We start from the raw sequence: 13389 nt of genomic DNA, 5'->3' as shown, positions 1-13389 counted from the left end.
GGCTTGTTAGGGATGGAAACTGCCAGTTTACCTCTGAGTCTATAAACTACAGAATCTTCAAAGTGGTTTTCATCAGTGGACGCGTCACAATTTACCAAATTATGATGAACCAAGAACATAATGTATTTCAAATATATTATTATTATTATTTTAAAGAGAAATATACTTCAAAAAATCGTTCAGCGCTACATACGTTAATGGAACAGGAAGAAACCCTAATAACTTTTACAATGGAACATATCTTCTGCCTTGCAGCTTATGATGGTTTGCAGAGTATAGATGTAGATGTAATTAAAGCACTTAACAGACACCTTGAACAACCTCAATAATGAAAATTTTAACAGTAAAGGGTCATAATAAGGAATACTTACTTTTGCCAGTACAGCTTTGTCCTTAATGATGTATTCATATGTGGTAAGTAGCACATTGAATTTTGCAGCTCGCATTTGACTTTGTATGTTACGCCTCACTGCAGGCGACCCTTTGTAAGCCACAACTATCACGGAAGGTGCCCATTTCTCAAATTCAAGTACCCAGTTGGATAAAGTCCTATTAAAAATGATTACAGATTAAACAGAGTACTAATTTAAAATGAATTTACATGATTACAGAGTTCATTCTTGCATGCTAAAAGCATTCATTGTGCTTCACATATTTCAAGTAGTATACTATAGGAGCTAATAACATCGAGGGCATCTCTGAAGACTTGATTACAACCTCCATTTATATCTGCTTGAGATAGGCATCTGAAACTTTCATAAAAATGTTTGTCCTGTTTGTCGCATATTTAATTAATGCATCATAGCTATATTGTAGTAGTTGCAGGGTCTAGGACAATGAATATGTTCATGAAGTAGGAAAAAGCTCAGTGAGTCTCTAATATCACCACAACCAGACAAGAATAACAATATAGCAGGCATTTTACGCAACATATAAAACTGTATTGTCGTTGTCACAAAAATAAAGTCTTGATATGATCAGTTCCAAAATATTGCAACTGCTACGACAAAATTAGCAAATGTCAACAAACAGTAGGAGGAGTACCACTGTCCAAATTCTCTTTCTCTCTCTCTTTTTTTTTTGTAAAAGTGCTCAAACTAAACAATAAGATCTGTACCAAATGATTCAAATTTGTCAATAAATTGCCTAACAGTACATTTCTAGATTTTTAATGACTCTTTCTCCATCAAAAGCAGCGTACTTAATTATTTTGGTGGAGTTTCAGCAAGATTGTAATGCTACTTCACATTATTTCAGATGATTTTCAGCAAGATTATACTGTTAACTCATCCAAATATTTTTAAAATTATACCAAGAGGAAGTTAGAACTGGCATTTGTTTTACTGTCTTACCAAAAGTGAATTAAGATCACTAGAAAGTTTAACAGCAGTGGGATGTTTTTTGTACGACGACCTGAGATAATAGTTCACAGAGCCTCACATGTGCCACAAGTTCCAAATGATCTATAGATAATACCTTAAACAAGCATTAATTATTTTGTATAGACTAAAGACAACCTGTTCCAAGTTCTTTGTCCAATTATGGCACTCTATGGCCTGACTTAGCAGTCACAACATAATTACATACTTAACATCATAATTGTTGTGACTCGTCGATCATTCAAAGCACCGTCGCGCAATTACGAACGTCCTCTACGTGCGGCGCTGTCTGCCAGCCATGCAGCAGCTGCGCCACCTAAGCGGCCAGCCGAGCAGCGGCTGCTAGACTGGGACTCAGTGCTCATTCGAATGCTAACGTGTACACATGTCTTGCTTGTCAACTTACTCTGTGACTTATATGTGTTGTGTCATTCTGAAATATAGGTGTTAAACTTGACCTTATAACAATTGGCGACGAGGATGGGATTTTTCGTTTTCACCGCTGAGCCACAGGTTTCCATGGCTAATGTCGAGCAACTATTGCAAAATCTCCTTGAACAGCAAACGCTTCTAACAGCAGCGATTCGCGATTTCGTCATGGCGTCAAATGCGGGGCATTTCTCGTCGTTGGCTATACCTCCTTTTCCTCCTTACGACGAGACGGCGGAAGACTGGTCTGATTATGAAAAACGTCTTCGACAGCACTTCTTGGCATTTCATGTCATGGACGAACAACCATGTAAGTCTCTGTTCCTTTCCTCGATTTCACCTCAAATGTATCGGTTGTTGTCGCAATTGGCTCCTTTGAAGGATCCTGCGTCTTTGTCCTTTGCTGAAATGTGCTCACTTCTGTCTGTCTATTTTCAAAAGCAAACGCATGTGGTAGCCTCTCGTGTTGCCTTTTATCGTTGTCGAAAACAGCCACATCAATCCTATCGCGCTTGGGCTGCTGAACTTCACGGCCTCAGTGGAAAGTGTCAATTTGTTACTGACGTTCACAAAAAATCCTATGCCGATTCCATGGTACGGGATGCTATTACTCGGTCGGCGCCCGACAAAGAAGTTCGGCAACGTGCCCTTCAGTTGGCAAATCCGACTCTAGATGAAGTTCTCTCCATTGCGCAGTGTTTTGAAATTTCTCACGCCGCTGGGGCGCAAATAGAGGCGTGGGGTGATGTCGGGGAAATACATCCTCTGTGCGCTGTTGAAGACGCGTGTGGCGTGTCCCCGCTGGCCGACGTGGCCGCAGTGTGCTCCCACACGCAGCCTCGGCCTAACCGTAAACAACCTGCTAAGAAACTGCAGCAAAACCCTCGGCAACTTCTTTCATGTCCACGGTGTTTTACGAAACATTCACGCGAGGATTGTCCCCAACGTGGGGCTGTGTGCCAGAATTGCAAAAAAAAGGTCATGTGTCTTCCGTTTGCAAATCCGACCGCATACATGATGTTCATGAACGTGACGCTGATTCTGATTCTGTGTTGTCTGTCAATTGCACTTCTTCCCTTTCAGGGAAGTTATTCGTCACTGTCCAAATCCTTGGTCGAGTTGTTCGCATACAGGTGGATACCGGTTCTGCTGCCACTATAATTAATTCTCAGACGTATCTTCAGTTGGGTTCTCCACTCCTGTCACCTGTCACTCGGCAATTACGGACGTACAATAAACAGAAGATTTCTCTCTTGGGACAGTTTAATGCTGAGGTATCTTACAAATCCATCGTTCGCACTGTCCCCATATTTGTGGTCGACCAGAGTAACGCAGAAAATCTTTTTGGTTTCGATGCCTTTCGCATTTTTGGGTTCTCCATAGATGACTCTGTCAATATTGTCTCTGATGCTATTCCTTATGCTCAACTGGATTCCTTGTCGACGACATTTTCGTCCCTTTTTTCTCCTGGGTTAGGCTGTGCATATCACGGTCAAACCCACTGCTTGGCCTAAGTTTTTTCGGGCTCGGCTCATTCCTGTGGCCCTTCGTGATCGGGTAAAATGGGAGTTGGATCGTCTCACTACTTCAGGGGTCTTGCTTCCTGTCACTTCCAGTGAGTGGTCCTCTCCTGCCGTTGTTGTTGCTAAGCCAAATGGTGATATTCGTCTCTGTGGCGATTTCAAAGCCACTGTAAATGCTCAATGCCTCATCGACACTTACCCTACGCCCCGTCCTGAAGAACTGTTCACTAAACTTGCTGGAGGCCAGTATTTTTCTAAAATTGACCTGTCAGAAGTTTATCATCAACTTCCTCTCGACGCTGCTTCCCGGCAGTTTCTGGTCCTTAACACGCCTTTCGGCCTCTATCAATACCAACGCTTGCCATTCGGGGTTGCTAGCGCCCCTGCTCTCTTTCAGCGATTCTTGGAACGATTACTGCTCCCTGTCCCTGGGTGTATCAATTACATGGACGACATTGTTGTCACTGGCTCCACCACTGAAGAACATCTTCAAAATCTCCGCACACTTTTTCATGTCTTACAGACTGCCAGTCTTAAGTGTAATCTTCAGAAATCACAATTTTTTCAGGCATCTAACACATACTTGCGGTTTCAACTCTCTCGGGATGGCATTCGTCCGCTTCAGCAAACTGTCGCTGCGATCGATGCCCTTCCTCGCCCTACATCTGTTAAGGAACTGCAGGCCTTCTTGGGGAAAATAGGATACTATCACAAGTTTTTACCATCTGCGGCTTCGGAGGCTCGGCCGTTGCATTGCCTGTTGCATAAAAATGTGCCTTTTCACTGGTCCGCGTCATGCAATGTGGCTTTCCAGAAACTGAAGACTATGCTGAAACAGGCCCCGTGCCTGGCTACTTATCGACCTGGCCAACATCTTGTTCTTGCCACAGACACCTCTCAATATGGGGTCGGTGCAGTCCTTGCGGACCGCTTTTCAGACGGTTCGGAACAACCCATTGCTTATGCCTCCAAAACGCTCACGGATGCCCAACAAAAGTATTCTCAAATTGAAAATTGGCCATTATTTATGCTCTTCATAAGTTTGGTGTTTTTCTCTATGGCTCAAAATTTCATCTTGTTACGGATCACAAACCACTTGTTTACTTGTTTCATCCATCGACGTCACTTCCCAACAAGGCTGCACACCGCCTGCAGCGTTGGGCTCTTTACTTGTCTCGTTTCAATTATGAGATTCATTTCCGGCCAACGGCTCAACATGCAAATGCTGATGCTCTGTCTCGCCTTCCCATGGGTCCTGATCTGACATTCGATAGGGACGAACTTTTGTGTTTCCACCTGGATGTTGCTGAGCAGCAGGTTGTGGACAGGTTCCCCATCACTGGGGACAGGCTGGCGGCTGCTACGGGTTCTGACCCTACCCTCTCCCGGGTTTTACGCAGTATTCAGAAGGGTTGGCCAGATCGCCCGTCCGCTAAGACTTCTGATCCGTTGCGGAACTACTACGCTTTGCGCTACCGCCTCACGGCTAGGGATGGTGTTATCCTCCTTTCCACTGACAATGCTTCGCCGCATGTTGTGGTACCTGCGTCTTTGCGTACTTCGGTCTTGCGCCTCCTACACCAAGAGCACTGGGGTGTGTGTCTCGCACAAAATCTCTGGCGCGCCGTCATGTGTACTGGTCTGGCATCGACTCTGAAATAGCACACATTGTCGCTGCCTGCGGCCCTTGTGCGTCACAGGCTGCTGCCCTGAAGTCATCTTTGTCACCGTGGCCTTCACCTGAGAAGCCCTGGGAGCACATTCATGCTGACTTTGCGGGACCCTTTTTAGGTACTTATTGGCTCCTAGTAATTGATGCCTACTCTAACTTTCCTTTCATTGTCCGTTGCACGTCGCCTACCACCGCGGCAACCACCAGTGCTCTCGCCCGCATTTTTTCTTTGGAAGGCCTCCCCTCTACTCTTGTTACTGATGATGGTCCGCAATTTGCCTCTTCCGAATTTGCGGATTTTTGAGCTTGGCACGGCGTTATGCATGTCACGGCCCCGCCGTTCCATCCACAATCAAACGGTGAGGCTGAACGACTGGTCCGCACATTTAAGGCTCAGATGCGGAAACTTCTGACTTCTTCTGCTGCTGATGATGCGCTTCTCCAGTTTCTGGCGTCTTACCTTTTCACCACCATGGGCGACCACAGCCCGGCTGAGCTCTTACAGGGCCGACAGCCCCGCACGCTACTTCATCTTCTGCGGCCTGCCACCTCACGGCCGCGGGTGCCTTCACTTGGGTGGTTCACCGCCGACGACCTCGTCTGGATACGGGGATATGGCAGGCGGCCAAAATGGAACCCAGGCCGCATCTTACGACACCGTGGCAGACGCCTGTATGAAATCCAGGCGGACACGGGTGTTGCAGTGTGTCATTCGGACCAGCTTCGGCCTTGTGTACCGGCAACGACTGTTCCGAATGCCGCTACACGCCCTTCGGCTCCACCTGACTCTCGGGACCTTGGCATCTCTCAATATTCACAACGCAGCCCTCTCACCGTGATCGCGATGCCAGCACAAGAACGGACACCATCAGGAGACATGCCCATGCAGGAACTGGATGACCATCTTCTGTCAGAGCAAATCTACTCGCCTCCTCCTCCAACGGACGCTGACACATCGCCCATGTCTCCTGTCATATCAACTAGACTTGCCGCAACAGGCAGATTGGTGCATGGGGCTCCAGCAGATTCGACCCCTATGTCTCCTGTCATCTCGACCCGTTATCATCGGGGACACTTTCGTCCGTACGGGAAGCCTCCTCCTCGAGACTTTACGGCGAGTCAAACAACGCCTATGGACGTTAGCCATCTCCAGGACACCTCCATCAGGACCAGTGCAACAATTTCAAAGTGGGGAAAAGTGTTGTGACTCGCCGATCATTCAAAGTGCTGCCGCGCAATTACGAGCGTCCTCTATGTGCGGCGCTGTCTGCCAGCCATGCAGCAGCTGCGCCACCTAAGCGGCCAGCCGAGCAGCGACCGCTAGACTGGGACTCGGTGCCCATTCGAATGCTAACGTGTACACATGTCTTGCTTGTCAACTTACTCTGTGACTTATATGTGTTGTGTCGTTCTGAAATATATGTGTTAGACTTGACCTTGTAACAATAATGTCTAACAGAAAAATTATAGTCTTCCTGAAAATATGGCCTTTCAAGGTCACTACTGTAGCACCCAGAAAACAACATATGCTTTTGGGGTTCAGACTCATGCAACAAAATTACTAACAAACAAATGGATAACCCAGAGTATAAAAATTTCTGGTTCCAGGAAGAGGAAACTCCTCAACGAACTGAAATATAATAAAAACGAATGTTTTACTGAGTATGTTTGTCATTATAAAGCTGTATTTAAAAAAGTTGTGAAGGCAGCCAAACAAATGGCAAACAAGTTCATTGTACAACATAAAAGTTAAACAAAAGCAGTGTGGTCTGTTGCCAAATCAGAGTTAGGTGTTAGAGTTAGTAGCAATGAACTATCTAAGATTAAAGTAGATATAACTTTATTGTACAAGCAGCTCACATATCAGAGTGTTTAAATGAATTCTTCCTAACTGTGGAAAAGACAGATGATGATGTAGCAGTGATTAAAACCATGTGTGGTACAATAGCACTTCCCCTAACTAAATTATTCAAACGGTTTTTTGAACAGGAATGCTTTCCAGACTTTTGAAGTATGCCCAAGTCAGACCTCTGTTCAAGAAAGGGTCGAGGGAAGACAGTCCTGTCAAAAGTGTAAGAGAAAGTAGCTGCAAACCAGATCAAAAACTTTTTTGAAAAAAATGATATAAGTAACCCATTTGGATTTCAACCAGGAAAAAACACTCTGGATGGAGTGAATAACTTTACTGAAAAGATAGGCAAATCATTGGATCAAAGGAGTAAAGTTGCAGGTATCTTCTGTGATCTCACAAAAGCATCTGACTCCATAAACCATGACTTGCATATCTACAAATTAGACAAATAAGGGATTAAGGACAATAATCTAAATTGGCTACATCATACTCAAACAACAGAAAACAAAGGGTAAATATCACCGCATATGCAGTGAATTATTATTCTAAATGGAGTACAGTATCACACTGTGTGCCTCAACCCTGTTCCTGTTCTGTGTAAATGACTTACCCATAAATATAAGTTCCCCATCAGTTCTGTTTGCAGACAATTGTTCTGTTTTAATTGAAGATGATGATGCAGAAAAAATTCTGAGCTCCTTCAATGCACACTGGATATCTCAGAAAACTGGTTCCAGTTAAATGGGTTGAAACTAAACATTGCAAAAACCCATATGGTACATTTCAAAACAAAACATTCAAAATTTGTGGAACTTAAGCTGGAATACACATACTGAATTCCTATCAAATACTAGCACTGACTCTGAGTACACAAAAAAATTGCTCACATAGTTATTTTGAATCTGTCATTAGATACGCGACAATTTTCTTGGGAAGTTCAAGTAGTGTATCTCAAATATTGAAACTGCAAAAGAAAATTGTCAAATACATGTGTACTGCACAGCAAACAGTCTTGTCGCAGATTATTTCGGAAACTGCAAATCCTAACTGTTGCTTCCATATACATTTATGAAATTATAATTTTCCTACACATCAGACAAAAATTATTTGAGGAGAATCACTTTAACCATTCATATAGTAGTGGTAGTAGTAGTAGTAGTAGTAGTAGTATGGTATTCTGTCTTATGGCAGGTTTTTGTCATGGGTTAAGCCTCTTCCACTTTTGTTTGTCCATAGCCAGTCTTTTCATTTCTGAATATTTGTCTCCTTTTATACTGTCCAGCATTTGATATCTTCTTTTTCCTCTTCCCCCTTTTCCCTCCACCATTCCTTCCTTCAATAAACAGTCCCTCCTCAAACAATGTCCAATCCAGTTCCGTTTTCTTTTTCTGATAACTTTCAGCATGTTTCTTTCTTCTCCAACTCTTCTCAATACTTCTTCATTCCTTACTCGGTCTTCCCATTTCATTTAATTTTTTCCATTCTTCTACATATCCACAACTCTAGTGCCTCCAATCTTCTTTCATCTTCCTTTCTCAATGTCCAGGTCTCCGCACCATATAGTGCAATGCTCCAGATGTAACATTTGGAAAGTCTTTTCATCAGATCTTTGTTCAGTGGACTACAAAGTAATTTCTGTTTCCTCTTGAATCCTTCGTTCGACATTGCAATTCTTTTCCTAATTTCTGTTGAGCAATACATATCATCCATTATTACACTTCCCAAGTAATTGACGTTATTCACTTGCTCTATTTCTTCTCCCCCTATTTTCATACGGCACCTTCTCCCCTTTCCTCCAATTACCATGCTTTTCGTTTACTTCTTACAAATACATACATATAACACAGTCAATAAAAATAATTTTATACTACCCACACACCAGTCGAAATTATATGCACAGACTCTGCAGTATATGGGGACGACAATATACAACAAGTTAATGGGCACAAACAGATTTAATATAAAATGAAAAATTTTAAAAATGAGCCAATAGCAGATTCTGTGGGAGAAATGCTACTTCTCAACAGACGAATTCATAGAGGATGAAATGATAATTTGAGCAAGGGGTAATTAAGTGTTAGAGTTTATCATACGTATATATGATTGGGAGCTCCAACATTAGGCAGGTGATGGAGCCCCTTAGGGAAATAGCATACAGGGCTGGAAAGAATTCCAATGTGCACTCTGTTTGTCTGCCAGGGGTCCTCATCCAAGATGTGGAGGCGGCCTTGCCTGTGGCTATCGAGCGTACAGGGTGCAGTCGTCTGCAAGTAGTTGCTCACGTCGGCACCAATGATGCCTGTCGCTTGGGTTCTGAGGTGACCCTCAGTTCATACAGGCGGCTGGCGGATTTGGTGAAGACCGCTGGCCTCACACACGGGGTGCAAGCAGAGCTCTCTATTTGCAGCATCGTTCCCAGAGTGGATCGGGGCCCTTTGGTTTGGAGCCGAGTGGAGGGTCTCAACCAGAGGCTTTGTCGACTCTGTGATGGTCTTGGCTACAGATTTCTAGACTTGCGCTATTGGGTGGGGAATTGTAGGACGCCCCTAGATAGGTCAGGGGTGCATTACACGAAGGAAGCGGCTACTCGGGTAGCAGAGTACTTGTGGCGTGCACATGGTGGTTTTTTAGGCTAGGCAGTAGAGCGAGGTGTCCTGATGAACACACACCAGTCGACGTGCAGGCAGGGAAATCAGGACGTGCTCAGTGTAAAGACACTTCAGCTATCAAGATATTAGCAGTAAATTTTCAGAGTGTTCGGAATAAAGTTCCTGAATTTACTGCCCTCCAGGAAGCCTGTGGCACGCAAATTATTCTCGGGACTGAGACCTGGCTGAACCCTGAGATAGGAAGTTCTGAAATATTTAATGAGGGTTGGAACATATATTTTAAAGACAGATTAGACATCGTAGGAGTTGGTGTCTTCATTGCAGTTGACAAAAATATTGTGTCTACTGAGGTCGAAGTAGAGTGTGATTGTGAAGTTATCTGGACACGTTTAACAGGGCTAGGAGAAATAAAGTCAATTGTAGGGTGTTATTACCGGCCACCAGGTTCCACCGTGACAGTTCTAGAATTATTCAAAGAGAGTCTACACTCTGTATTGCAGAAGTACCCAGATCAAGCTATATTAGTCGGAGGCGACTTCAACCTACCTAGTATAGACTGGGATGTCTATGGATTCATTACAGGTGGTACAGACAAGCCGCAGTGTGAATTACTTTTGAACACATTATCCAAAAACTGTATTGAGCAGCTAAATCGACAGCCAACGCGCAATGGAAATATTTTAGATCTGGTAGCCATGAACAGACCAGACATCATCGACGGTGTCAGTGTTGAAACAGGGATTATTGATCATGACGTTGTCATTACGACTTTGGTTACAGAAGTTATAAAGTCGGTCAAGAAGGCTAGGAGAGAATTCTTACTAGAAAGAGCAGATAAGCAGTTGTTAGCATCCCACTTAGTAAATGAATCGACTTCATTTACTTCTGGTACAATGGACGTGGAAGAATTATGGGCAAATTTTAAACACATTGTAAATCACACATTGCACAAGTATGTGCCGAAAAAGTGAGTTACGGGCGGAAAAGACCCACCGTGGTTTAACAGCGCAATTCAGCGAATGCTCAGGAAGCAAAGACAGTTGTACTCGCGGTACAAGAAAGATCAGGAGAATGAGGACAGGCAAAAGTAGAGATTTGTGCTGCTGTAAAAAGAGCGACGCGCAAAGCATTCAACCACTACCACCGTCATACCTTAGCAAAAGATCTTGCTGAAAATCCAAGGAAATTCTGGTCTTACATAAAATCGGTAAGCGAGTCGAAGGCTTCCATCCAGTCACTCACTGATCAGTCTGGCCTGGCAACGGAAGACAACAAAACAAAAGCTGAAATTTTAAATTTAGCATTTGATAAATCTTTCACGCAGGAGGATCGTACAAACATACCCTGTTTGAGTCTCGTACAGATTCCCGTATGTAGGACATAGTGATAGACATCACTGGGGTTGTGAAGCAGCTGAAAGGGTTGAAAATAAATAAATCGCCAGGTCCTCATGGGATTCCAATTCGGTTTTACAGAGAGTACGCTACTGCATTGGCTCCTTACTTAGCTTGCATTTATTGCGAATCTCTTGCCCAATGTAAAGTCACGAGCGACTGGAAAAAAGCGCAGGTGACGCCTGTATATAACAAGGGTAGAAGGACGGATCCTCAAAATTACAGACCAATATCCTTAACATCGGTTTGTTGCAGTATTCTTGAACATATTTTCAGTTCAAATATAATGAATTTCCTTGAGACAGAGAAGTTGCTGTCCATGCATCAGCATGGCTTTAGAAAGCATCGCTCCTGCAAAATGCAACTCGCCCTTTTTTCACATGATATCTTGCGAACCATGGATGAAGGGTATCAGACGGATGCCATATTCCTTGACTTACAGAAAGCGTTTGACTCGGTGCCCCACTGCAGACTCCTAACTAAGCTACGAGCATATGGGATTGGTTCCCAGATATGTGAGTGGCTCGAAGACTTCTTAAGTAATAGAACCCAGTATGTTGTCCTTGATGGCGAGTGTTCATCAGAGGTGAGGGTATCATCTGGAGTTCCCCAGGGAAGTGTGGTAGGTCCGCTGTTGTTTTCTATCTACATAAATGATCTGTTGGATAGGTTGGATAGCAATGTGCGGCTGTTTGCTGACGATGCTGTGGTGTACGGGAAGATGTCGTCGTTGAGTGACTGTAGGAGGATACAAGATGACTTGGACAGGATTTGTGATTGGTGTAAAGAATGGCAGCTAACTCTAAATATAGATTAATGTAAAATAATGCAGATGAATAGGAAAAACAATCCCGTAATGTTTGAATACTCCATTAGTAGTGTAGCGCTTGACACAGTCACGTCGATTAAATATTTGAATATAATAGAGGCAAACATTCCACGTTGGAAAAATATATATAAAAAGAAAGATGATGAGACTTACCAAACAAAAGTGCTGGCAGGTCGATAGACACACAAACAAACACAAACATACACACAAAATTCAAGCTTTCGCAACAAACGGTTGCTTCGTCAGGAAAGAGGGAAGGAGAGGGAAAGATGAAAGGATGTGGGTTTTGAGGGAGAGGGTAAGGAGTCATTCCAATCCCGGGAGCGGAAAGACTTACCTTAGGGAGAAAAAAGGACAGGTATACACTCGCGCACACACACACACACACACACACACACATATCCATCCGCATATACACAGACACAAGCATACATTTGTAAAGGAGAAAAAAGGACAGGTATACACTCGCACACACACACATATCCATCCGCATATACACAGACACAAGCAGACATTTGTAAAGGCCTTTACAAATGTCTGCTTGTGTCTGTGTATATGCGGATGGATATGTGTGTGTGTGCGAGTGTATACCTGTCCTTTTTTCTCCCTAAGGTAAGTCTTTCCGCTCCCGGGATTGGAATGACTCCTTACCCTCTCCCTCAAAACCCACATCCTTTCATCTTTCCCTCTCCTTCCCTCTTTCCTGACGAAGCAACCGTTTGTTGTGAAAGCTTGAATTTTGTGTGTATGTTTGTGTTTGTTTGTGTGTCTATCGACCTGCCAGCGCTTTTGTTTGGTAAGTCTCATCATCTTTCTTTTTAGATCGATTAAATATTTGGGCGTACCATTGCAGAGCGATATGAAGTGGGACAAGCATGTAATGGCACTTGTGGGGGAAGGCGGATAGCCGTCTTCAGTTCATTGGTAGAATTTTGGGAGGATGTGGTTCATCTGTAAAGGAGACCACTTATAAAACACTAATACAACCTATTCTTGAGTACTGCTCGAGTGTTTGGGATCCCTATCAGGTCGGATTGAGGGAAGACATAGCAGCAATTAAGAGGCGAGCTGCTAGATTTGTTACTGGTAGGTTTGATCATCATGCGAGTGTTACGGAAATGCTTCAGGAACTCGGGTGGGAGTCTCTAGAGGAAAGGAGATGTTCTTTTTGTGAATCACTACTGAGGAAATTTAGAGAACCAGCATTTGAGGCTGACTGCAGTACAATTTTACTGCCGCCAACTTATATTTCGTGGAAAGACCACAAAGATAAGATAAGAGAGATTAGAGCTCGTACAGAGGCTCGCCAGGCTGTAAGAGAATATGGAACCGACAATGCGATGTGCAGACACTGCACAAAAAACCTCAACCTTCTGATTATGCAAAGGTGTTTCATGGAAGTAATGTGGATTCTCTGCTGCCCACAACCTGTGATCTTGTGAGTTGACATAACCAGTCAGGTGAAACTTTCATCAGGCATAAAGGATAGATCCATGACCAAGCTGTTCATTATTATCTCAGTGAACAGCCACTCACAAAAAGGGAGGCACTCAGGAGCATCTGCTGGTTTTAATGCACGACTCTCAGTAGGGATGCATGTGCAGCTTCAGATGGAGTATTTGCTCACATCATCGATGGGATATGTCGGTCTCTTGTGACAGATGTCAGGTTGATTTGGTAGCACTCTCAAGCATTTTCTCGT

General features: G+C 43.7%; 1 protein-coding gene across 4 annotated transcripts in view; it reads right to left on the bottom strand.

Moving 5' to 3' along the window:
• The window catches only part of LOC126178712 (ATP-dependent helicase brm-like), a 220107-nt gene that overhangs the window by 70467 nt on the left and 136251 nt on the right, over nucleotides 1-13389 (bottom strand). For all 4 annotated transcript variants that reach the window (XM_049924555.1, XM_049924554.1, XM_049924552.1 and 1 more), the window contains one exon: nucleotides 372-549. In XM_049924555.1, coding sequence (XP_049780512.1) covers nucleotides 372-549 — 178 coding nt within the window. The remainder of the gene's footprint in view (nucleotides 1-371; nucleotides 550-13389) is intronic.

The sequence above is a fragment of the Schistocerca cancellata genome, chromosome 1 (assembly GCF_023864275.1).
Source record: "Schistocerca cancellata isolate TAMUIC-IGC-003103 chromosome 1, iqSchCanc2.1, whole genome shotgun sequence".
NCBI lineage: Eukaryota > Metazoa > Arthropoda > Insecta > Orthoptera > Acrididae > Schistocerca > Schistocerca cancellata.
This window is presented reverse-complemented; position numbering and strand designations above follow the sequence as displayed.